At 41.5% G+C, this 27,525-nt stretch overlaps 2 protein-coding genes across 3 annotated transcripts; one reads left to right on the top strand and one right to left on the bottom strand.

Moving 5' to 3' along the window:
• The first annotated feature begins 339 nt into the window (after window positions 1-339).
• cd247l (CD247 antigen like) lies at window positions 340-5,566 on the top strand. 2 transcript variants are annotated; one of them, XM_071539254.1, is made up of 7 exons: window positions 340-578; window positions 3,087-3,181; window positions 3,359-3,400; window positions 3,621-3,653; window positions 3,777-3,833; window positions 3,936-3,974; window positions 4,910-5,566. In XM_071539254.1, exons 1-7 carry the CDS (start codon window positions 515-517, stop codon window positions 4,991-4,993), a joined length of 414 nt encoding a protein of 137 aa, XP_071395355.1. In that variant the 5' UTR covers window positions 340-514; the 3' UTR covers window positions 4,994-5,566. The 2 variants fall into 2 exon arrangements, with proteins under 2 accessions (XP_071395355.1, XP_071395354.1); XM_071539253.1 differs by having other exon boundaries at window positions 343-578; window positions 3,618-3,653.
• A 1,900-nt stretch (window positions 5,567-7,466) lies between these two features.
• Window positions 7,467-27,298, bottom strand: pou2f1b (POU class 2 homeobox 1b). Its single transcript, XM_071539252.1, has 14 exons — window positions 27,253-27,298; window positions 20,874-20,939; window positions 19,885-19,973; window positions 17,530-17,709; window positions 16,144-16,273; window positions 15,935-16,026; window positions 15,405-15,578; window positions 14,851-14,992; window positions 14,576-14,718; window positions 13,376-13,558; window positions 13,033-13,144; window positions 12,582-12,921; window positions 12,372-12,460; window positions 7,467-12,204 (listed from the first exon to the last, which is right to left on the bottom strand). Exons 1-14 carry the CDS (start codon window positions 27,296-27,298, stop codon window positions 11,921-11,923), a joined length of 2,070 nt encoding a protein of 689 aa, XP_071395353.1. The 3' UTR covers window positions 7,467-11,920.
• Between the last annotated feature and the right edge of the window lie 227 nt (window positions 27,299-27,525).

Genomic DNA, 27,525 nt, shown 5'->3' with positions numbered 1-27,525 from the left:
TATGGTCTGTTCAAGAAAACATAAGTTATAACATTATTCAATAAATCGTGATTGAAGATTATAATAGTTTACCAACCTTTTATTTTACCACCACATTACAGTGTAGATCTATTTAAAGAAGTCAAACATCCAGTCAAAAAAACAGCCATTCTGTTCTCTAATCTATATGATCAGAAAGAACATATGAGGCAAAGGACCCCATCAGCACTGCTGAAATGAGCCAAGAGGAACAAACAGAGACAGGTTTCGGGGAAACAGAGTGGAAAATGACACAGAAAACTACTGCGGGTCTTGAAGGTTGTAAGATGCTTTGAAGGACAGACAGAGAGGAACTCAGAGCGTCAGTCCATTGACAGGTAGTGTGTATCGGTGTCAGTTCAGCCACTTCCTGTGAACAGAGTGAGGAGAAACGGAAAAAAGTGAGTTAGGCAACATTAACTAGAGCCCAGCAGCAACGCAGGAGAGAGAGAAAAGCCTTAGTTCTCGAGAAGGAGAGAGACGAAGAGGGAGTGCGATGGACACACTGAGGACTAGTGTGTTTGTGCTCTTTGTGCTCTCATTGCTTGTGTCTTCTACAGGTAAGTGCTGCACATCCAAACAAGCTATTTTCCAATTGGCAATACTGAGTTTGGCAAAAGAGACGATGTGTTTGTATTTCTGCAAAAAAGACAACTATGTAAGCTGACTGACTCATGGTTAAGGATGCAGGTGTTTGCCATATTTTATAGGCCTTTGTTGAATTTATTTAGATTACTTACTTCCAGTGCGTGCCATCCAACACCCCATTATGACCTCATTTCCATGGGTTTCTCTACAGAGGCCTTCTGCTGGTTAGATGCAATAGACAACCCAGGGATTTGCGGCTCTGCAGTATATCCCCCCCCCTAGGCCTTTCAATTGATTTTTCATTTGTACAGTGTCTTGATGGAAAGATCTAAAGGCAGCATGGTATATGTGGTCGCCTTGCTGATTTTTTTTATTACCAAAGAGCGAGAGAGTCAAAGAAGAGATGAGAGCAGATATTTTCTCTACACAGCATTTTGTTGTGGAAAATTACAACAGCTTGAGGTTACGTCACTAGGAAAAGAAAATCTAAGACATGATGGAACAATTGAATTTTCCATTTAATGTAATAAACATAGATGTCTATTTTTTGGAATATATAAAGTGACAGAAAATGATAAGCATGCTTACTATCAGTTGACAAATCACATGTTAAATCTACAAGAAACAAACTAAATATACTGTTTAAAACTCTAAAACTTTATGTACAGCAGGGATACAGCAGCATTTGCCTATTTTATTGTTCTTACTCTGCCTTCTTGTGCCTTTATGCAAACAGTCATGTTGTCTCCTAGAATCACTTGTTGGCCTGTATGTTGTCACCTAGAATAACTGAATCTATATGCGGCCGGCTGAAATTCAACGTACAGCATCCTGCTGCAATAGTATTCACATATTTTAATTTCCCACCCCAGATTTCATGTAAATTTACATGCATTCACAGAAAAAGTAATCACCCCCCTCCTTGACAATTGCATTTACACTGCAAAATAATTTCAAAAAACATTTATTTGGGTTGTTTTGTCTTGGGTCAATACAAACTATTCTATGAAAAATTAAATGGAAATTCTTGAATTTCCTGTGAAAATATAAAATTCAGCAAATAGAAAACATGATTTGTAAAATAATTTAGTCTGTTTATTTCATTAACTAGCTCAAGAGTAGAAACTTGTGAACATTTGATGTTACCCACTTAATCGTTCATGCTGTAGTTAGGCATTTAGAAACAAAACCACTTTCATTCCTTATTATATCTCAATCAGATTCATTATGATTTTCTTTTAAATACATTAATAAATTACCTCCCTCCAGACGCTATATATAAAAACACTGCAGGTGAGTTTTTCCTGTTAATTTTAAGTGACTTTCATTGTAAAATTAGGAAAATAAAATATCCCTCAAAGTACGCAGATTACATTGCTCAGTTGAAATAATGTAGTAATGTATAAAGAATTATTATTTGAAGTAGATAATCAGTAATCCGTATCTGGTTACACGGAAGGTTAACCTTCCCAGCCCCGATGTGGCCCTATGCAGGATTGTTGTTTTCATCTGACATTATGAGCCGATTGATGTTATTCTGTCTTGATTTCACCAGGTAATGTCCAACTGGCTGAGTTAGGAACAATCAGTAGGGACCAGGGAACCGGCAGCTATAGCAACAACACCCAAGAGGCCATTCATTACTGTGATATTGGCCATCACCAAACTACAGTATAGAAAAATAATGACAGTAAACACATGTGCACTGACTGAAAGTTTCCTTCAAAGTAGTTTACATACATAAGAATGAAAAATAAGAGAAAAAAAAGAAAGATCCTTGGTTATCACAAGGGTTGGCATGCCAACCATTATGGGAGTTAGAATGTGTCTTTGACCAATCAGACTGCTTGCTTAAAATCTACCAGTTCTGTAATACTAATTACAAATGTGAACTTTTGAATTATAATATATATAACACCACCAATATATATAACACCACAATAAACATTTTGCCAACTATGATACACATTTGGAACATGTTTCACATGTAGGTCAAGAACAGCTTCTTGAAGCAGTTTTAAATCTATTTGAGATCAGGAAGTTATAGCATCAGTGAATCACCACCGCTGGCCATGTTCTCACAACATGGCTTCTTTTCCAACCACAGAGAGATAAACTGAGCCTCTCCTAAACCACAGCGTACCCCGACTCACTGACAGGAAGACACTTAATGTATTGAACTGCAGATAGTGGGTTTTTTTATTTCCTATTTCAGGGGACTTGCGTAATTCTCTGATGTATCTCTGTAACATTGCTGTTTTTCATTCCATGTATACTACTTTGATATATCTTATATATACATATTTGATATATATATATATATAGGTGCGCACGGGCACACACACACACACACACACACACACACACACACACACATACATGCACACACACACACACACACACACACACTCTGAAGTCCCTATGTCTCAGTCTCAGTCTCAATGTCTCAATAATTCTTCTCTGTTGTGTGTGTCCTGTAGAGGCTTATTTGACTGAGCCGGTCATCTGCTACATTCTGGATGGCTTCCTGGTCCTTTACTGCATTATTGCCACGGCGTTGCTCCTCAGAGAGAAGGTGAGTTACAGTACAAGCACAGGTTTCAGTGTTTTCAAGACTGGGGCTGAGAAAAGGTAACTATAAAGTGCAGCCATATACAGGAAGTTATAGTGTGCTTGTTAAAAAACTGAAACAACAGTACAGGAAATGCCATTCCTTCCTTGTCTGTTCTTTCATCTCTTCCTCTCTGTGCAGTTTTCCAATCTTCAATCTGAAGCTGTGGGAGATTCAGCATGTGTAAGTCTCCATGTCTAATCCCAAATCACAACTGGGTTTGAGTTTGATATTATTGACATGCACTTGCATGATCTTCTCAATGTATTTGCTTGCCAATGGCTGCTGTTGATATAAAGAGTTTTACACTGATACAAATTTGGGGGCCACAATATAGGTCAATGTGTATATTTGTGTGTGCATGTACGCATTTCAGTTTATGTTTGTGTATTTCTCACAGAAGCAAAAACAGGAAGCTAATGATGCCATTTATCAGGTAAGGAGGACTGTCTTAGTGACGGCAGTAGTTATGCAAATTGGGTCACCTCCTCTAGTCTTTAGAGATAAAGTTGAACTACCTCCTGTGTGGTATTCTGTTTTTTTTTATTTTCCTCTCTAGGATCTTCAGATACCTGAGGGCACCGATGCTTACCAGGTGATTGAAACAAAAGGAAGGGTAAGTAACTTGTGTTGATAAAGAAAAAAAAATCAAAAAATCACCTTCCCATTCTGCCTTGGCTCCTACACTATCAGTTATCATGTTGTATTTTGTCTCTAGATACAAGCTCGCAAGAAAAAGAACACCCAGGTGAATGAGGTAAGAAGCTGGAGTTAGCCTACTCTCTTACAAAGATCTCAAACAAACAAAAAATTTGAAACAAAGCTATAGGGTATGGTCAAAACAAAGGGAACACAAAAATAAGTAGGCACCACAGTCTCTCCATTAAAATGTTTATGAGCTGCAAAAGTTAAAATGGTATTGTTCCAGCCATTGGGATCTTAATCCAACAAGCAACCAATGTTACATTTCTGAAAACATTTCCTCTAAGGACAATAAAGAAAACACCAGCATGAATATTCTCCAGAATTCCTCATTCTGTAATGGTGTGGCACACATTATCTAACATGTTTTCTGTCCATTCATCTCCTAAATACTAATAAATTCAGACATTGTGAATTTGGTCTCAGATGTCATTTCAGAATCCCCTATTAATGCCCATTTTGGATCATATCTCATCACTATTACAAAGGTTTGGCAAATGGCTGGCATCACTGCTGTGCTCTTCAAACCACCGTATAACAGCTTATGCCTTGTTGATAAGGGATAACCCAGAACACAAATAAATGGATGACAACATCACTGAGAATTATTATAGTATTTACTAGAAATTGCCATCTTAGAGAAGACTTGATTGATTCCAGGCCAGGAAATGCACCCTTTTCCTAATACAGAACTGCTACTGGAATGGTTTACTATTGCATGTTTCCTTGTTATCTTGACCATACCCATTGTCTCCAAGCATGTGACGTCAAGGTCCAAAGGTCTGCAGGTTTTCATTCCCACCAAACACTACACCAGCTGATTTCACTGATTAACACACCTTCAACCGAAGAGGGGGAACTAGTGAAGTCAGCTGCTGTAGTGTTTGGTGGGAACCTGCAGACTCTCGACCCTCGATGGCACATGATCAGTGAGCACTGGTCTAGCCATTACAGAACTTCTATCTTAACTCTTTCCCCCTCCATCCATAGTCTCTCCCAGCAGAAGGCAGGGATAAGGACGCCTATGAAAGTTTGATGCCCCGTGCCTCAGCCCCACCTCTGCCTGCCCAGTGATGTCCCCCATGGTCAGCTGTGTCAGGAGACAACACTGTTAATTCCATCATAAGCTCCTCAACTCTGACCCAAAGCCATCAATAAACAGCTCTGTCTGGCGTTTTTAATCTATCTCTGATCTTGATGCCCTGCCATGTAGTAAAACAGATGTAGTAGTAGTAGCAGATGTAGTAGTCTTAGTGTCACTTCTACATTCTTAGCAAGTGGCTGTTTATGCTGTAAATTATTATACCAGTATGCCACATCATGTACACTGTATTCCAATAAAAGACAGGCTACATGTCAAAACACTTGGAAAATGGTTTAATGATGTTTACAACAAAAGAGAACTGTACAGTTTACAGTAAAAGATTATCTTTTATATGTGTATAAAAACAAAACAAACAAAAATACAGCAGACAAATGCATCAAAATCTACTATGTATCCTGATTCACATACTTAAAATTTCTACACAATCTTTCAGTTCTACGCCGCCATGATTGGAGGCTTTTTTTCTGTAGTCAGATCAGAGGAGTGTCCCTCAATGTCAGGTGAGCAGTGTTCTAGTCCATAGTGGAACCCAGGACTCTTACGTCACAATGACAGTGCGAGTTCTAGAGTTCTAGAGAGTCGATTCAGAATTGACTGCAGAATCAGAAAACAGGAAAACGGGGACACATTCCTTTAGTTTAGCCCAAGCCTCCAAGTGAGAGTAATAAATGTTTTACAGAATGCATTTCTTGAGTTACACAAACAGAAGTAATATGTACATGGTTAGCGTTTATTTTTATTTTTTTTGCGTTATTTTTCCTATTATTCTCTTGTTTTAAATCATGGTCACTTGGGCCGTGAACTGATATCACACACATGACACACCCAAAACATACAAAAATACTATATCTTTAACCTACCAAGAGTAAGACAGTTCTGCAATTAGTTCCATGCTGTGACAGAAAAAAGAGATACAACAAACAAACAAGAAGTTAAACAGACTTTTTCACTTAGTTTTCTCAGAAATATACCAAAATATACATCTAAGCTTTGGAATTACTGAGGCTAGGACTAAAGCCAGTGCTGGGTTTGTCTCTTAATACACATGCTGCGGGGTGAAAGAGAGAGAGAGAGAGGCAGAGAAAGAGAGACACAGGACAGAGAGTTATCTTTGGTATCTGCATTTGTCAAAAGTTAAATATTTGGATTTTTGCTTTGGGATAGCGCTTGTGAGATCCTACAACCTCACTTGGAATAAAGCATTAAACAAAGTGTCACTGAAGCCCATTGGCCAGAGTTCTGAGCCAGAGGGACACAGTCCATGCAGAGTGAAGGACCATGATGCATAGTGTCACAGCTGATCAGAGTCTGTAGAGAGACAATGTCAAAAGATAGAGCAAAGACAGAGGAGAGAGGGAGAGAAAAAACGAAAAGCAAACAACAAACAGCGGTGAGACAGTGAATTGTAGAAACCACAGAATGTGTATTCCTGGAGACAACGCGGTATGTCCTGGGACTACAGTGTACAGATGAGGAGAGACGGACGCACTGTGAGAGGCAGGAACAGAGCATTTTCACGACAGTCCTTGAGAAGGGAAAAAAAAAAAAAAAAGTAGATCCTGGCAACAGCGCTGAAGACAGACAGACATCGAGTCCTGAGCATTTACAGGGTGCACAGGATTAACCCTCAGTGTGTATTAACAAACATCACCCAGCTACCACCAGATCGGTTCATTTACGCGTCCGTCAGAGAAGCCCGCTTAGCCCTGAACAAACTCTACCGATCCCCACCCACAGGCACTGATACCACTGCATTGACAGGTCAAGTGTTTCCACAGAGTATACAGACGCATGCAAACAAACACCTCTGCCATACAGGCGTATCGAGAAAGTCGCGGTGCTCGGGTGAAGAGTGTGTGGCTGTTTGGATGCTGAGCAGTGAGGCAGGGATGGGTGAGAGATGGTGTAGTCCGTATACAATCACTAGAAGTCTTTGGTTAATGTTGTTACCACAGGAAAGAGAGCGAGTGAGAGCTGTGACAGCACACCAACATGTGAAAAGACACTAACATACCCACTCAAGAGTCAAATGAGGCAGGATTGTCAAATCAAAGAGATGCTCAAACGGGGGACCCTTAAAATGTCCATCTATGTTAATGTACATCAATCAATCAAAAAATCTTTTCAGAAGGGTGTATCTTTAAACTCAAAGTAAAAAAGTAAATGAAAAAAATCAAATACACTAAATAAATTATACATCTTTAAACAGTTACAACAAAACATTACTAAATAATGCTGAAACATCAGTGTGTGCCATGAGAGCACTGACTGGTGAAACATTAACATTAATGGGGGGGAAGAAAAAAAGAAAAAGCAGACATTCATGAGTACTGGTATGTATCCTGTCTCCCCCTTGTGGTGGCATTTTCCACAACCCTTCACTACATACAGGTAAGCGGGCTTCTCCAACGAGACCTTTTGTGTGTTTTGCTTTTTTGTGATATTTTTTAATTTTTTTTTTTTTTTAATTATTATTTCTAAAGTAGATTAAAGCAAGTTCCACTCAGTCTTGAGTTAGAAATGAGGTATACAACAGCTCCTTTGCCTTACTGGTGCTCCACGCTCCCTTTACCAACGCTAAACCAGCAAACCATGTGGTGGGTCGACGTACTAAACAGATGCATGACTGATCCACAAGAGCATCTTAGAAACCGGGGATCCTCTACTGAACCGAAAGCATTAAAGCTAAGACAATGCCACGGAGATCCTCAGGCGATGGCTAGTAGAGATCAAAAGGTTCTGTAAATTCTCTGAGGAAAAACTCTGACAGGAGTAGAGATGGATCAACTCAACACAGTTGCACCATCGTCTACCAAAAGCTTTCTTGGCAATGGATTGCTTAAAGGCTTCAGTTAATCCATAGAGGAACCCCCTCTGGCCAAAAAGACAAAAACAAAACAAAAAAACCCCCAGAGTATTCTCATTTCTCACTTCTGTTTTAAATCACTCAAACATCCTCTGGAAGATGGGACAAAAAAATGCACCATAATGGTTTGCAGACTGCCCTCCCTATTCTCTCTCTTTAAGACACTCCAACATACACGCGCGCACGCACACACACCTGCTGGAGTTATTAGTAAAGCTTTTCTCACAGGTATCCTCAACCTGTCTGGGTCGCACCTAAAAACATAGGTAGCGACGTCATCATGCCAGGACAGCACACGCCAAAATGCCCAAAGTACATTGTATTGTTTCAGTGAAAACAATGCACCAGGTGAGCTCAACCCCAAGCCAGAGAGGAGTTGCCCTCTCGCTTGCTCTCACACACACGCACATCAACAACAATGCTACAATGCTCATGTCTTCTACGTAACAATAAGGCATAAATGATAATGTTAATCTTCTTTGTCAAACTAAGAAAGCCAGTGATCTTGCCCTCTCACACTATACAAAACAATTAAAGGCATAAAGTAATATATAAAAAAATCAAATGATTGTTAAAGACAGCACAGCAAATCAAGTCCACAATGACTCAAACAAACAAATAAAAACTATTAAAGATTAAGATCAGATGCTTCAGAGTCTCCTTTTTCCTAACAACCACAGGACCTGTCCATCAGGAGAGCCTGAACAACCCCCTCCTATTGAAAAGACCACGCCTATACACAACAGACACAGGTGTCAGCGACACAGGTGTCAGCGGCGTGGTCCAAGATTTTTTTGGTCTTGAGTTTTCAAAAATTGCTATTTTGCAATAATAAAAGGAAGTATTCGGGGAGGGTGGGAGATTTTGAGTATAAGCATGATAAACACTACATTCAGTCTTGATAACATACTGGTTCAAATATAAAATATGAATATCTTACATGTGTTGTATATATATATATATATTTATATGTATAGAATTAAGAAAAGATCATTTCTCTAATTCTTAAGCCTTTCCTCAGATAAATATTTCAGTAACATCCCATGGTGCCGATGGCTACTGGTTCACCTTGCTAGCACACTTTCAACTCTTAAGTAACTACAAACAGCACTAAAACAGGACTGAGTCCTTAGGCCTTTCATGGCCTGAAAGACAGGGAAACCAGCAAAATGAGCAGCGAGACACCTGCCTAGCTGCAAAGAGAAAGGCTATTACTTTGGCAAGAAGGATCTCAAAATAATATTTAAACCTGGAAATACCCCATAAATAGTAGTACTAGAAAATAGCAGTAGTAGGTTGTCCTATTATCATGTATGGTTCATCATTATAAATTTTGAAATGGCAAGCCAGACAGTACTTGTACATTCTACACTGTTCAGTACACAGAAATTCCTAATAGTGAACCTTGTGTTTAAGTGCTGCTGAGGTATATTCAGTCAAAAGTAATTCATCAAGAGAAAGAAGTACATAAAAGGATAACATGGACAATTTTCACTGCTTACAGTCTCAGTGATTTAACAACCACTGTGGTTATTAATTTTGTTACTTTGGAAGTTGTAGAACAATGCTACTTTTGTGTGGGGTTGCTTAGTGCAGGCCAGTTGAATGGGTACCACATGGTCTACATCACTTAGCCTAACACGTTAGGTAAGGTCATTTGGCAGGTCCAAAACTAGCTCACATCCAGAATTGAGCAACAGCATTTTGTTACATGCTGGTTTAAATGGGTGGCACTAAACTTAAATGACAGAAGGAGGAGGGTGGTGGTACGTTATCTGATGACCAGATCTACGTATTTAAATAGTTGAACCCTCCAGAGGAGAGGGGGTAAACCACAAAACCTGAATTTTACACAATGTAGTCATAAAGCTATAGGAAAGCATGCAGGCCTCTCAACAGCTCAACTCTATCAGGAGCTTACAGCAGCAAGTTGTTAAAGCTAAGTTTGTGTGATCCTTATCCAGCAGCACCAAATCAGGAATGAATAAGGTATTGACAGAGGTGGGAGTAGAAGAAAATAATTTGTCAGCAGTGTGGAGAGTGGTGATCATGTGAACGGCAACTTGTGTGCTCGCACAGGCACAGCAACTAGTGAGAAAAACCACTTTGGTTCAAGCTTTTGTTTTATGGCTGAATATTAGTAGAAAACCAAAAAACGGACATCTCTCCCATATAGACAACAGTCCAAAACTGCTACCAAACTGGCCAAAACTATTTGAAAGGATCAAAACAAACCATCAAATGGCTTGGAGAAAAACCTTGCAGGAAAACAGGATAAAGCCTTAAGGGCAAGGCCCCAGTGATATAACCAATTCAAACACAGCTAAATTGTATTAACTATAGGAAAGGAAACTACCTTCTCATGCCCCAACCTGCCAATCCCTTTCTTTTTGGTCACTTGTGCTGCCAATTAAAAGCTGACTTAGGAGACACTTTATCAAATTAAAAAAAAGTTTCTTTGGAAAATGATCATCAAAATATTGCATTTCTATATTCTTGTTGACTATGAAGAGAGATTCTGTACTCATAAATATATTGACTAGGCTAAGCTACACTGACTATACACAGCAATTGTTTTAACAAATATTTTTGGTATATCTTGAAGTAAGCCAGTCAAATGACTGCAGACAGATTAAAAAAATAAAATAAAATAAAAACAAGACAGAATTTCATTCCTCCCAAAACAGGCAGACTGCAGCTCATCAATCCAGTTTTTTTTTTGGTACAGATACTGTGCACAAGTAGATACGACGGTACTTCAAAAAGAATAGACAATAACTCCATCAAGCCAATGCCATCATACAGTTGGTATGACGACCGTGGCCCCAAAATAACACAAACAAAAAGAGAGACCAGTCAGCCGCAGAGCTGAGTAGATCCTAAGGTTACTGAACTCTCAGCATCTGCCTGAGCTGTAGAGAACACCTATTCAGACACATGCCGACTTTCTGACCCCTGAATCCGAACATACTGTACATCTTTCCATTGAATATCACCATCCAGACAAAAAATAACAAAAAACACTCTTAATCGGACACAGGACTGCACGTCTGCAGCTCCTTTTAAAGCTCTCAACGTAATGATTTCAGTCATTTCCTATCAGTGTCTATGGTCCGCGCCTAGACTTTTACAAAAGCTCCGTGGCCACTTTGCCACTGCTGCAAAATGTAAAACTCAGTGTTTCCAGACAGAGAGACCCTCTGGCCCTTAAAGCAATGATAACCTTTATATCGGCCACTTATTACTTGTTTTTAAAGCCTTATAACCACGATTAAAAATTGATATAGGAGTTAAATCTTAACTTAATATTAGACTTACAAAGTTCTGAAAATGTCAAAAAGTACAGACAGTAAAGAAAATAAAACAAAAAAATGTCTCTAAAATATAACTTTGATATGACTTATGTCAAGGCCCGTCCAACAGAACCCAAAAGAGATAATTATAGATAGGGGTGACACACAAATCCCCATTAGTGATGATGAATATTGTGAAATTAGTAGTAAATTAGTTTGGTTTGAACGTTATAAAAGCAAAATCCTAAACTTTTTTGGTTAGAAGTATTTCAGAGGAAATTCTGACCTGGAAATAGGAGGATATATACACAAAATGTGAAGTGGGAAAAACAAACGGCTTGATGGTACCATGGTTATTTTCTTCCTGGACACTTGTCAAGGTTCATGAGGAGCGGCAGGCCAACAACAGAACCAGTCTGGCTACTGTTTGTGACACTGTAGCAAACAAAAAACATCCAAGAATCAGAAACTCTTTTAGTAGAGAGAAAAAGACGGGAAACAAACTACAAAAGAAAAGTCAAACCCAGCCTCATTAGAGGAGGATTTCTTTTTGGTGGCAGCAAAAGGATTAAATAATGATAGATAAAGGGGAAAAAAAGTGGGGTGGGGGGTAGGGGTGGGGGGTGAGTGAAGCACATAGCCTATATCAAACAACCTCCCTATTCCCTATATGGTGTGATAACAGTAGTGCACGATATAAGAAATAGGGCGTCATTTGGGCTTTGGCCTGATCAGCTTCACTGAGCCTTGGAGGCAGTGGTAATGGTGGAGGCCGACACAGGCACAGCAGCTGTGGTGACTTGATGATGGGCGTCAGCAGTGACCTGCAGCGCCCCCGCCGCCGCCGCCGCGCCCGCCGCCACCAGACTGACGGGGTTGCTGGTGAGCAGCGACAGGTTCTGGGGGTTCAGGAAGAGGGGAGCAGTCACCAGGTTGGGCGTGTTGCCAGCAGACGTGTTCGCAAACAGCAGGTTACCGCCGTCCAGAGAAGTGATGGGGAGCGTGCCGCCAGACGCGAGAGCTGGTGAAGAAAGAAGATAAACAGAAGTAGTTGATGAAGGGCAACTAGATGGCTGACAGTGAGGATCAGCTCAATGTAACTATGTAACTGGATTTGTATATTATCGAGGACTACAAAAAGTGTTAAATCTACAGTCGTGACATAGATGCACTAGCCATCCTACACACCTTGGATGGTGGCCAGGGTGCTGTTGCTCATGAGGGCAGGACTCAGCGCACTGCCTAGGCCGCCGGGTGTCAGACTCAGTAGGGCCCCGCTGGACACACACATACAGTCAAACATGAAGAGTCAGATCAACAGAGAAGGAACCTGAACACTTGAGTGAAATCCGTAAAAGAGATAATTAATGGCCCAGTTTAGAGGCGGCCAATACTAACCCTGGAGCGAACTGGGAGGAGGCCATCAATCCTGGGTTGAGCCCGGCAGCAGCAGCCATCGCGGCAAAGCTGGTGCTGGTGGGCAACTGGGCAGCACTCTGCAGCGCTGCGGACAGCCCCGGCGCCGCCACCATCACCTGACCCGTCCCTAAAGTGGTGGCTAGAGATGTCGGGGCCTGGGTGACAATGGCTTGCATATGGGTGGCACCTTTGCTAGTCTCTGCGGCTGTGGACTGAATAGTCGTCGGCGACGGGCTTAAAGATGGAGAGCTTGTTGCTGCGGTAACCATAGGCGTAGTGGAGATGACGGATGCCGTGTTTGACACTGCAACAGTTGTGCCTTTGTGGGGTGGGGGGGGAACATATGTTAACCTCAAATTCTACCAGTAAATGTGATACACATACACTCATTGAGGCAGATATACATGTGCACAGACAAGCAAACACACACCTGTGAAAGACAAGCTGGAGACGCTGGTGCTGGTGAGAGGCATCACTGGGTTTACAGTCAGAGTGGTGGGTGTGATGGTTGGACTGCTCACAAGGCTTGCTGTGCTGGCCACCTGGACAATGGAAGAAGAGGGAGGATTGAATGGGATATAAACAAAAATACAATTTACAGTCATATATCTTGACATAAATATCCAATTTGGAGATATTGTTAAACTGCAACACCTACTGGAACTGTTCCTGCTCTCACAATCAAAATTATCCCCACATCTACAAAAAAAGATTCTACAGGTGCACCGTTTGAGTGTGTGTGTGTGTGTGTGTGTGTGTGTGTCCATCCTTACCAGAGGGCTACTGGGGGTGAAGATGGTTTTGATGGGGGTGCTGCCTCCAGTGTTGCCACTGCTGGGGGGGTTAATCCTCTTCTCTTTCTGCCGGCGATTGCAGAACCAGACCCGAATCACCTCCTTCTCCATGTTGAGCTGGTCGGCGATCATGGTGATCTCTTCAGAGGTAGGTTTTTGGTTCTGCTTAAAGAGGGCAAAGAAGCCAGAGATTCCCTTTCAGCACCGCGTAGTCAACTTCATTCGCTGGATAACATATATCACCCCAACACAACACACTGTAGACAAAAGAGACACCTGAGACGCAGCTAAAATATATCATTGGGCCACTGGAATAAAATGTAATAAAAGTATTCTAAAGCCAAATATACTTTGTTTTTGAATTTCAATATCAGACTGGCCATTTTGATCAAATATAGATTTCTTAATAAGTAAATATATGGCGTAGTAGAATTTTCTGCTAGCACAAGACAGAATGGGACTGGAAGATAACAGATTATGCAAGCAGCCCAAATTTGCTTATTTACAAAATCAAATTGGCCTATCATAGGAGGCCTATTCCCAATCTCATTTAGAGTGAATATCTGCACTATTACTACGGCTATTGCGCTGTGATGTAGCTTCTATCAAAAGATGCGGCAGGTTGGCCTACTGGTCGGACCACTCAGAGGACCCGGGTTCACCCCTGTGTCGGTAAGCATCCGCCCTACTAAAGTGTCCTTGAGCAAGACAATGAATCCACACCAGCTCCAAGGGTGCTGCTCTGTAGCTGACCCTGCACCCTGACCTCCATGTGGAGATGGGCAAGCAAAAAGACAATTTACCTAATAGGCATGGGACGATAAATCAAAAGTCAATATATTGCAATACGTAAATGTGACAATACGCATTGTGGGGCAGAAAAATGAATCGTGACATTTTATTCTGCTGTAGTAATTACAAATGAGGCAGCTTGCCCATCACAATGTCACAATGCTCTCCATCCAAATTATATAATTTGTACTAGTTGTTTACATTCTAGCAAGCCAAAGCCATTGCTAGAAAGATTTGTGTCTCAGAAATAAACATAATTCTGCACAGTCATACTTTATTTATTACATCGTATCGTGGTTTTATCGAATTGTGAACCCCGTATCATGTATCAAATCGTACCCATCCCTACTACTTAATATTATTACTTCCAGAAAGTGAGTCTCTCACCTCCAGAAAGCTCTTTTCTAAGGCCACTCGGATGTTGGTCTCAATACTGGTCCTCTTCTTGCGTCGGCGGTTGAGCCCCTCTATGCCCATGGGGGATCCCAGGGCACTGGGGCTGGACAGGGCCTGGTCAGACGTCAGGTTCTCTGCACAAACAGCACCGACACAAGAGAAGGGGAGAGAGGTAAAGACACACAACGCCTGCCCACGCCACCATTGCCCATAACACAAGACAAGTAAAGACGTGACAAAAGCTGCCTCTCAGCTCAGGGACAAACCTGCATCATTGAGCCACTTCTCCAGCAATGGCTTGAGTTTGCACATGTTCTTAAAGCTCAGATTCAAGGCCTCAAAGCGAGAGATGGTAGTCTGGCTGAAGTCGTTCCCATACAGCTTCCCCATGGCCAGGCCAACGTCACCCTGGAGAGAGGGAGGGAGAAAGAATGGAGAGGTAGAGAAATATGAGTAAGTAAGCAGCAGCTCTGCCATCATGACATTCAATTAATTGTTATCCGGTTCTGGATATGAAAGTGTTGCAGGCAAAAACTTAAACAAGCCCTTTTTTTAAGCTCCATTTCACCACACACAAACACACACTTTATAATACAAGTAGCTAATGATGAATATTTGCACTTCTGGGCACATTTGTGTACATATGTTACTTTTATCTATAAATCTGTTAATGTGACTTGTTAACAATGCATATTTGCACATATTTGTAAATCTGACTATGTAAATATCCGTCGATGCACATCTGCAAACATTTTTTACAGATTTACAAATTTGACGATCAACCTGAGGATCAATGAAGTTTATCCTATCTTACACACACCTGTGTGAAGCCCAGTTTGATACGTCTCTGTTTGAAGGTCTTTGCAAACTGCTCCAGCTCCTCCAGATCACTGGGCTCCTCCAAAGTGGGGGTATCCAGCCGCTTGGGTGGTGTCTGACTGTGGGGCAGGGACTGGATGGGTGTGGCTGCTATCGTGCGGGTTGGGGTTGCAGGCTGCAGAGGAAGGCAAGATATACAATTGATTATTATTATTATTATTATTATTAGCAGCAGCAGAGTTTGCAAAGTGCTTTACAAAAAGGCATAAAAACAAAAATAACAAAAATGGAGAAATTCGTTCAAAAGAAGTGGGTGAAAAAATAAATACAAACAGAAAACCAAACAAGATTAAAAAGTGGGAAACAAAAAATGAATAAAGCAAGTCTATAAAAATGTGTCTTGCAAAGTGATTTAAAAGATGATACTGATGTAAAAAAAAAACCATTAAAAGATGATTTATGCTAACTTATTCAAACAGCCTGCCTTAGATGACACAGTTTCAAAGAAGAATTGCGTGCATCATTACTGACCTGAGTTGCAAGGGTGATGCTTGGTTGAGTCGGCAGGAGGTTGGCTTGGCTTTGAGGTAGTTGAGTTAGAAGACTCGGGGCTTGCAAAAGGCCTGGAAACGGGGGAAAGAAGAGGAGGGAAAGAGAAAAGTCACGTAACAGTTCAACACTTCTTCTCTTAACTGTGCATGCAAAGGAAACACTGCACCCCCTGCATGGGCAGTACGTACTCTGTTGGCCCTGCGGCGTCTGTGAGATGATGAACTGAGCGGACTGCAGTGGCGTGGCGATGTGGTGGCCGGGCTGCACCAGAACAAATTGGGGCAGACTCAGATTCTGCTGCTGTAGCTGCTGCAGCTGCTGGATGAAGAAAAACATTTGTAACTATAACTGTTTCATTTGTAACAGCATCAGCTACTCAGAAACCTAACTAGAGTCATTTATCACATTTCCATATCAATTAGTGAACAGCTGCCTCATATTTCCTGCAGGAACACAGTCAGCAGCTGAGTCAAGCAGCCAGTTAGAAAGGATAAGACCGAGGACAGGCAATTTCACCTTCAGAATAAAGGCACTTTTAGAAAAAATGTTTTGTTGTGCATAAAACATTTTGGAAAGTAACAAATTGTTGTCTTAATTTACTACAGACTCCTCACCAAATGTTTATTTTCACTTTGGCACTTTGTATTACTCACAAAATGATGTACATCCATCAATAAGAGTTTTATTTTGAAAAGTGTGACTCCTATTTCTTTTATTCTGGCTTGACACTCGAACAAGTTAGTTCACTTAACACTGAATCTAACCCTGCCCTGGAAGGCTACTACAATGCAAAAATATTCACAATACTAACAATACTGGGTCAATTGCCCTGTCTTAATCTGCATCTTCATCTACAGTAGGTAGGTTCAATCAAAGGAGGAAATTAAGGATATACCAGGAAATTATTACTACTATACCAAGTGTTGTGTAGCTTTGGTATTCTCATAGGGTTTGTTCATAATTTGAAGTTAACCTGAACACCTAGCCTATGTCGCCAGATGGCAATTTGATGACCAACAGGTAAAGTTAGGTATGTACCATCAGAGCACATAACTACAACGTTGTGGGTTGGTAAGTCTGAAATGGGAGTGGAGGTGATAAAATTACCACCATAAGACGTAGCCACAAAGTTGTCATTTGTTAAGTCATTAAGTTACCAAAAAGGCCCGATAAGCCCATTACATATGCGTTGGCTGGGTATGTGTATGTTTATCATTGTGCCTGCAAATTTCATCAAGTTAACTTTTTAAGACATTTTTAATGCCAGTTAGAATGAAATATAAGGCCAATTTCACTACTGAAATGAACATGAAAACAACTGTGGACCGATGATAAATGATAAATAGGTCTGCATGACTGGGCTGATTTCTCACCAGGAAACAGAGTACCAAGAGCCTGAAAGATTTTCCCCTATAACTGAAATTAATACTCAAAAAGTCATCTGTATTCAAAACTTGTTAACGTTTGGCATTTAGATAATATATAGTTTAAGAATTTTTTCAATTTTTTCAGGACCTGCAGAAACCCTGGTGTATGCGTGAGTGTGAGTGTGTGTATGTGTGAGTGGGTCTTACAGAGGTGATCTGGATGGGCTGTGACAGGGGCAGCTGGGTGATGGGGGTGGCTGCAGAGGCTGAGATGCTGGCCCCAGTGGTGCTGTTCTGCTGGCTGGCTGAGTGCTGCACGGCCGCAGCCAGGAGCTGAGCCTGGGCCTGCTGGATCAACAGCTGCTGCTGCGCTGGGGTCAGGGTCAGCTGAAGAGGCAAAAGGGAGGGACGGAGGAAGACAGTACGCACAGGAGGTGGCAGAGAGACAGCGAGAGAGGCAGGAGTGAGGAAGAGGATAAAAATTATTTCTACAACTCAGTGTTGTTTTAAGGTGTCATCACACAGATTGTATGACTCAGTGTTGTCACGATACCAGGCTTTTGCCTTCGATACCAATACCAAGTTTAATATCTAAAACTTGATCCTACTGTAATACACATCACACCAGAAAAACATCAAGTAACAAGTTTGCAGATTTGACTAGGAACGCTTAGTAGCAACTTTTTCACAGAGGTTTTGATATGTTGGTTGGGTGTCTGTCTTTATCGGCTCTGTAGGCTAGATAGTTTCATTGTCTCCTCCTGAAACCAGTTTTGTCAACAAGTTTAGGTGGACTTGGATTCAGTTTTAGGACGTGGTGGACTGTATAACTATTGCCATCAGTTGTTTGACTGCTGCAGTCCACTGTCAAAGCCAGACTGCAGCTCTGTCTTTTCCAGTTCCTCTTATTTTTCTTCTAATTATTCCAGTCCGCCTGTATACACCCTCTGAGATGACGTTGAAGTGGAATTTCATCTTGCAGAACACATTTGGTCCTAGTATTGAATGTTTATGAATTTTTATATCGAATTCAATCTTTAGCAACAGTATCGAAGTAGTATTGACATTTTGGTTATCGTGGCAACACTAGTATGAGTCCAGACAGGCAAATGTAGGGAAGACACATGCGACTGAGCCAGGCACAAGTCCAAATGAGCATGTTGATGTCATGTACAAACTCAAGTCCACATGCATGACAAACATTCACACCCGCGTAGCACAAGTGCAGCCAAAGACATTCAACCTCGTCTTTACGACTTCAATATGAGCCCAGCTGTAGATGGAAGAATACAGATATGAAATCCGGGCAATGTGTCATGTGGTTGGCCTGACTGCGAGCGTGCAGCGACACACTGAGGCCATGCCCAAACACACCGCTTTCTGCTATGGAAGAATTTGGACATAGCCTGACAACCACTGGGATAAACAGGCAGACAGGCAGAGGAGAAAAGAGCCTTAGCCAATGAATCAGGGCGAGAGATCATTTCATCACCCATATTTTCACCCAGGATGGATGAGGTCAAGATGTCATCCCAGATTTGTGGCTAGGGCCAAGTTCTAACTCAAAGCAGAGAGGCAACATGCCACTTACTCCAGCAATCTGTCCCCCGGCCAACATTAGCTGGGTTTGAGGCAATACACTCTGCTGGACGGAGGTCGGAAGAGCACTCGAGTCTTCCAACTTAGACTAGTGGGGGTGAAGCAAAGAGTGGGGCACTTAGAGAAAACCTTCCCAGAGGCATAAATTATCCAGATGGTATAAACTAGGCCCAATCAACTAAGGTACTTAATTGTGTATCATAGTCTTAAAAATGACAGCAAGCTGGGCATCCCAAAATCAAGTATCAATTAAAATTAAAATCAATTAAAAACAAAAGGGATAGAGCATTTAATTCAGACAAATAAAAAAGTACCAATCTAAACACAAACAAGCATAAGCCTGGAAATGCAAAGAAACACCAAATCTCTCTGACACCTGAGCAGGATTCACAGAATGAGGTTTTCGTCTTTGAGCAGGGAGACGATTTGAATTAAAAAGCAAGTGAGAAAGTGGGTGTTTAAAATGTACTGCAGCCTTCAGAGACAAGGAAAGTGGAGGGAAGGGAGGGGAGAGTTGAGATGCTAATTAAAATAACTGTTATGCAGTGCATGTAAATTCTGCATAGATTTGCATATTCTCTGCCATCTGTTTCCGAGCAACCGCAGAGCAGCTAATTAGCATACAGGGTTGATTAATCTGCCTTGTTGCCAGGCGACACCAAGAGAGCCTTGCTCATTTAAATGAACTCTTTCTGCTTGTGCTTGCGCGTGTGCGCGTCAGCATGCCTCTATTCAAACTTCATAGCCAATCTTCATTTTAACACAATCAAACTACAGCATACAATTAAACTGCACAAAGACGTAGGGCAAACGGACAGAGGGAATATCACAACACCAAAAAATTGTCTCTCCTGTTTGGCCACAGTTCTGGCCGTGGTTAGACCGCTGTTCCTTCCACGAAAACAGGAAAACAAAAACACAGGTGTCACTTAAGGTAGGTGTGTGTTGTGTGCGTCTTGTTACCTGTTGGAGGAGGGCTTGTGCGTGTGCGTTAGTGATTGCACTGGTTGACACCGTGTGCCTCTGAAAGTCCAATCCATTGGTTTGGACTCCTAAGGACAGAAAAACAGTCAGGTCATTAAAGATGCCGCCAGAGAAGCTGAAAGACACACCCGCCGTTCAGAGCCGGTGTGGTGTGTGGGTGTGGGTGTGGGTGTGTGTGTGTGTGTGTGTGTGTGTGTGTGTGTGTGTGCATTTGGAGGAAGGGGGGTCCCTGACTTCTAGTGCGGCTTAGGTGGTAACATCTCCAGGGTGGTTGGTTTGACACAGAAATGGGGAACTCAAGACTAAGGAAAACAAAAAAGATAAATGGCTCAACAATTCACATTATATGGTATAATTCACACCATCTAAGAGGTGCGAGGAAAACCTTGAGTATGAGTAAAAACATATTTTCTTTAAAATGACAGCATATGTAATGGTGATCACAATTCATTACACAGTTGCATAAATCTGTTCAAATGTTGGCTGGTGATTCATAACGCTATTAAATATTAACACGATATGCCTATGTGAATATTCACAACATACAACATCATTAATATTTACTTTATACATCATTACACAATACAAATGATCCACACTGTAAAAGTGTGCATTGAATCTACAATGTTCACTTTTAGTTCAATAATTTACATCACTGAAGAACCAAGACAGAGCAAATTAGTGTGATATTCAATAGGCACAAGCGAGAGAAATGGCTCAATGGGAATAACACTTCAATTGACAAAAAGGACTGCACACAAGGGTTTTGGAATGCTGCCATCTCTTTAATTTTCAAAATGAGTCAGTGATAAAGAGGTGGACAACACTAAGCTTCTTCAGATTTACTCTGCAAAAATGCTAATTTTGGCTTTGAATTTGAAACCTGTTGCATCAGTCAGTAAAACTTTGCATATCCTGATTTCGACCCTGGCTAAGGGAAAAGCAGAGAAAAGCTGGAGGTCACTCACCGGTGTTTCCGTCACCACTCTCCATTGCACATTTAGTAGTTTCTGACTGATTACTCATTTTAGAATCTGGAGGAGGCACACAGAGACAGACCAGTAAGAAACCCTCACACCCACTGACAAAATAAAAAAAAACAGCCCTTGATCAATTATTTGAGAAGTATTTTCACCTTAGTCACCAGAGTATCCCATATCCTGCATATCACTGCATGGTACTGAACAATTACATTTCAGTTACAGTCATAAGATGCTGTGTTCCAACAGACATTACCGAGTAAATTTCATCACCAACATTCACTAATTGCTTTTACAGCCAAAGGCATAAGGGCAGACCAAGACCAATGCCAAAAAGGAGCTATATGTGACACACCAACTGATGCTACATAAATATAATTAACACTTATTTATAGGTGATATTTTAATGTAACGTGTGTCACAACAGCCTCCCCTAATTAACACCAGGACACTAAGCGACAACAAAACCCAGCTAAGCTCCATCAAAACTCATAACTCACCCACTCCTGCTCCACCTGTGTTCTCCAGCATGGTTGCAAAAGCTATCAAGGAAAATTGCCTCTGCCGGCCAAACCCACAGACAGGGTGTCCGGCACTCCGTTCCTCCTCTCCCTCCTCCTACTCCTCCCTCTCTTCACTCTCCACTGGTCAGCGAGCAGAGTCCAATACAACTAGAGCTACACACAGACACAGTGGCACTGTCCACCACACGGTTCACTGAACAACACTGGGATACGCACACTGGGAAAGCCAACAGGGTTTAGGCAAACAGCTCTCCTTCCCTCACTCCCTCTCTTCTCTTTTCTTATACCTCTGTCCCTCTCTTTTACGCTGCCTACTTTGCACTCGCTCTCCCTTTCTCTCTCTCTCTCTCTCGTGTGCCAAGATTGTCACTACTTCTGAAAAAGTTCTCTCTCTCCCTCTCTTGCTGGAATGAAACAAACGACAAGTGCAGCTGGCAGCCTCCTCCAACTCTGCTCCCCCCTCCAACAATATAATGAAGCATAATCAGTATTCAGCTGATTAAAGCCGTATGCAAATCTGCCCCTGCCTCGTTAGCGATGCAAGGCTTTGAAGTCCTGCGAGCGACGCATTTCACACCGGGCTCTGAAAGCTTTCTGCATAATTTAAACCCCTATAAATATTTATCAGCTCATTAGCATATTAATTGGATGGCTTTTGGAGGACGATAAAAAACAGGGGAATAAGGACGACACAGAGGGAAAAAAAGTGCTCAAACCAGCACTCGGCACAGCGGAGGCAGGGGATGCAGCAGCACAAGACCAATTATTGTATGAGTGCATGGCAAAAAAGTAATTAGCTAAGAGCAGGTAAAGGGTTGAAGATATCCCAGAATGCAGTGTGAGGCCTGTCGGCGGTGGTCTGAGCATGTTTGCGAGGAGGAATGGCGCTAATAGAATGTCTTAGACTGCTCGTCCAGAGCACCTTCAGGAGTCATGGAAACCAGGCCTAACTACTAAGAGGGGGGGGGGGGGGGGGTCTGGGGTATGAGTGGGAGGGGGACTCGCTCAATCGGAAATAAATAACTCCACATTAATCCACCACAAGCCTGTCATTACTGCTAGACCCCCCGTGGCTAAAGCATTCCACAGTGAGCGCCTACAGAGAGTGGGCGGCGGGTTATTGCTGTCTATGTTTATGAAGTGTTTGGAGATTAGCATATTTAGATTAGCTTTAAATTCCATTAGTATTTCATTTCGGAGCCCTTTTTAATTCATTTTAAACATGCTCTGAGAGTTGATGTGGCAGGGAAACAACCCTGCTATGGTGAAGCACAGGTGTCAAGCGAATGTAGAGTAGAATGACTAGACTGGAATGCACAGCTTTATATACAAGTCTACAGGGGAAGAGGCTTACCCGCCGTTTCCAAAACCAAAAAACGGCACCTGGCTAAAACTCCAATCAGCCCCTTCACTTACTCCATGCCTGACGAATTTATAGACTAGTTGACCAAAACAAACAAGGCCAAGAGGGCACGGTGGGATTGACATGGGGCACGCAGAAAACCAAACACAGCCTTATCAGACCAGGAGACACACACAGTAAGGTGCAGTGTGGGGAAACGCTGGGCAAGTCCCCTATAAATCAGCAATGTTGGCAGAGATTTGTTAACAGTGGTGTATTTTATGATCACCCACAGGCCCACAACATGACACTGTAGGCTACTCAAAAGCGTTCTCCTCTCCGATACCCGGTTCCTCTAACCAGAACTGCATTTAGTTCATCAATGTAACTAAAGGATTGAACTCCAGCCTACTGTTGACCAAGACACCACATTAGTCTGAAACAAATCTGGAAGGGGTCAAGCCCAATGAAACATGACTGAGGAATCAAGAAAACAACCCCTCTTTTTAACCTCTTCAAAATCACAGCAGGCAGGGTCTGTTCTTCAACCAAATGAGAAAACAAAGGAGAGGACAGGGCAAAAGCAGTATCAGCGGTGCGCTCCAACACATGTACAGTTACTTGGTTGAATGGTTTGCAAAACCCTACTGTGGAACAATGCATTATACAAATATCCTGTGTTGAGAATTTTAAATAGGTAGCTCATTAGCACTGTAATATGGAAAGGCTGGCTGAATACTGCAGAGCCGTTAATGTGAGCTGAGAGATTCAACATGAGAGACAGAGCAAAAATTAATTAGCACATCCACATTCCGCTCAACTGCCCATATCCACAGTCTTAAACATGGGGCACAGGTTTTTCCCTCTCATTTCAGCCCAATTTGGTCATCTAGACAACTTTTCCAAATCTGGATCAGTCTGAGCAGGTCTGAGCACTAAGCAGATTTTGGAACAGTCAGAATGGTGTATGGTGGCGACTGGCGACAGATAGCCTAATCTTTCAGCGTGAGGGAGTTAACCAACCAATCTCAAGCCTCCTGATCCAACTGTAGAATCATCAGGGATGTCCAAATAATTGTAAACAGATGTAATATTTGGACTAGTCAATGCATCAAATCTGAACAGGCTAAAGCAATGTATAACGGTCACCAGTGGAAATAGCCAATGAGAACAGAGCCCACAAACAAACAAAGAATGTAGTATAATTTGATGAATAGTGATGGGGCAAACAACAATGTAAGCTACCGTGGAATTCAAGATTTTATAGGCTGAGTGGGAAATTTAAACTAAACACGTGTAACACGAGAGATGATGAGCAGGTTAATTGTTTTCCTTTACACACACTATATCCAATCCCCTTCCAAATCACCCCTTACAAAGGTCTGCTGTGAAAGGTGCCATATTTTGTGTGATTCCCCCACCTTTGCCTCATTATAAAGTGGACAGATTTTTTGTGACGGCAGAAAAAATGTTCTGATAAGACCGGAGAATTAGTACAAAAAGGCCTCTGTTCCCATAACCTGCTTTGGGTTATGAAAGTGTTCCACTGTGTTTACAACTTTAAAACCTTACATGAAATTCTGGCAAACGTGGCAATTGTAGCCTCATAAATCTCACCAGATCATCCAACAATCATAGGTTACTCAGTTATTGACTAGTTTCTCTAAGGACCCCCATATTTGTAGATTAGTTGCTTCCTGTATCTACATGGTACATAATTGTGTACCCTCACTTGTACCGGCCTTACAAAATTACACATATTCCAATTGTTCAAGATTCAGACTCTGATATATTTGACTTGACAGGATAGTCTGTTACGTTATTTAACATCCAACAAGTGTCTATGGTGTTTGTGACATATATCTTTGAGCTGGACATCTGCTTTACCTTACTGCATTCATAATAAGGCTTTATTGCTTTGCACTGCCTTTGTCCTGAATGCCTCTCACTTTACCACAATCCAGAGGAAACAAGTAGTTATCGTTTTTGTGCATCACACAGCGCCATTAGTTATGATTCTCTTCCTCCACTCTGAAACAGCTTGTCTGACTGGAGCCTTCATGTAGGCCTACTCAATACTTTGAGATGCCATGTCCTGAATCTATTACTGGGAAATGATGCATTATTCATGACAACTGTGTTTACATCAATGAATATTCATGTTGGAACTCCAAGGATGGAATGAGGGTGGAACTGTAAAACTGATTAAATGAGAAAAGTAGCCTAAGTGTGAAGATGACAGAATTATTTCTCATCTGTTCTTTAAGTAGCCTGGGTTAATAAATCAATCATATTGTGAGTAGGAGGCCATTTTCACACAGAGGATATAATTTCACACAATGTCTGTCAATACTGGGAAACAATGTATTAGGCTATTCATACTCCCACATGTTAACCAGATCAGCAACAACACTGAAATAATGCGTTAATATGGACTTTAAACAAAGTGCCTTAAGTATTAAATAAAACAAACATGGAATGAAATCTCTTCTCTCTTGGTTTGCCTCATAATTAAGGTCAGCATGTATTAACCTGTAACAACGCAATTTATGTATGAAATTAGTATCTTTATTGATTCAGAAAGAAAATGACCTAAATCATGAGCAGGCTCAAAGTTTTAAACTTAATTTCTTTAACAAGTCTAGTAGTGAATAAACTTACAAAACTGCTGTTCCACTCAATATGTTCTACTGTTTCAAATTGTGAATACAGGTATGTCTTTGTATATCTGTCTCATTCAAGAATATCAAACCTCAAAATAAACTGTCACCCTCTAACAACAAATAATCTTTTTTTGTGGTTACATGACCTGTGTCACACAAGGATTCTGACTGGCTATAAGGATATTTTCTCCACTTGCACTCTCCTTTTAACTTGACTTTTAGGCTTCAGGCTAGTGGAGTCAAAGGGCAAATATTTTTCTCCTGTAGCAAAGATTTTTTTTTTTAACTTCAAAAACAGTCTCTGTGGTGTACAACAGTAGAAAATCAAGCTTGTGTTTATCTAGGGTTGATTCCTTTAAAGCAACTGTGTAAAACTATAGCATGGGGGGAAAAACGTGCAATCATGCTGTGTCTTGCCCGATCATGAAACTGAATTAGAATGCCCTGCCTGTTATTGTGGCCTTCCGGAAGTGGGCCTCACTACCCCTCCCTAGGCCCGGGGCAGAATGCACAGGTAGAACCGTTGCATTGTCCAACTATACTCAACTCAGCCTACTTCAACAGCCCATAACAAAGAATGCCAGAACATGTATTGACAAAGTATTAACAGTTATTCATAACGTGGGATTGAGACGTTCCTAAACGTGAGTGAGTATTCTAATGAGAGGAATTAATATTTGGGCTGAGTAAACAAACGCCTCCCAAAGCGGCAGAAACCAATGCCTCACTCGCACTTCAAACTTCACTTGATGGATGCAAGTCAAGAAAGAGTCCAGGTTAACTTAAATCAAAACGTATTCTTAACTGAATAAAAACTGGCAGTTCGGAGAAGAGGCAATGATAAATCATCGAGAAAGTAACGTTACATTACTTTACATAGCTAACGTTAGCCGCTACAATAAAAAAGCCTTTTAGTTAATGCTAGCGTAAAAGCTAGCTATTTAACGTTAGCACGACCGGACTAAGTTCGACAAGGTAGCTAGTTAGCCACTCCAAAGAAAACTGTTTCAAAATGTAATAATGTTAGGCCAAAAGTAAAGGACGTTCTGAAGTCGTCACCAAAGTTTTTCGTTGACATCTATTTATTGTGCAGCGCGAGCCGAATTCCAACTAACAGTTGATGGAATATGCTGAACTCCGCATTCTGGTTCGGGCAGGCCGACATGAATAACACAACAGGCTGTACGCCTACATCGAGCACAAAAGGCTGAGGGAAAATGCAGGCTACAGCTATAAAATAACGTCGAGCTAAAGCGCACGGATGATCCTCTGTAGTGAGCTAACATCAGATATGGTACTTCTCAATTTATTCCCCCGTATATATGTTTGCAAAGAAACAAGCGCAGTCACTGCCCCGCTCACCAAAAATGAATATGCAAACCTCTTTCAAAAGGTTCATGCCACTGTGTGCATCAACACAAAGCCGACCTGCCCAGCGTTAGCAGGCGAGCTAACGTTAGCTTGCTAGCAACCTCATTTCAACCAAACTGCGTTAGTGAAATGTCTAAATATGTCATATATCAACCAGAGTCACGTCGGCGATTACTAATAAAATATGCTAAATTGTATTTGTCGACAGAGGTATGAATATGTAGCGGCGTACAGCCGTCTAATCACACAAAGGGAGGCATGTTTTCCCTGTAATTTGCCGTCGCACTGCAATAGCCCGTTTCCTCCTCTCTGTCAAATTACACCTGGCTATAAATAAACTAAAACAACGCCGAATAGCACCCCTTTTTGTCAGTTAATCTTCGATTCGCCTTTATTCTGTGCATTTTGGGTTGTGAGTAAGAGAGTTTGAATATGAGTATGAATATGTAAAATGCTGTAATGATTACCTGGTCCTGAACTCTCATCTTGACTCGCTGCTCCTCCGTCCGCCATTTTGAATATTTAACCCGAAATCCCAGCCCCGAGCTTGCTACACACACTACACAACACACTCACACACACTCACACACTCACACACACTCTCTCTCACACACACACACACACACACTACACGACACACAACAAACACAACACGGAGTCCCTAGGCCTGGGCGAAGTGGCGAGTTTGAAATGGGGTACTTAATGAATGTTATGCGCTCTATCTTATTTACATAGTTAAA

This window comes from Centroberyx affinis, unplaced genomic scaffold (assembly GCF_046629955.1).
Source record: "Centroberyx affinis isolate AG114_WGS23_722 - 3 ecotype Tasmania unplaced genomic scaffold, CSIRO-AGI_Caff_v1 ptg003428l_1, whole genome shotgun sequence".
NCBI classification, from domain to species: Eukaryota; Metazoa; Chordata; class Actinopteri; order Beryciformes; family Berycidae; genus Centroberyx; species Centroberyx affinis.
Note: the sequence above shows the minus strand (reverse complement) of the source record. Positions and strands in the feature narration are given on the sequence as shown.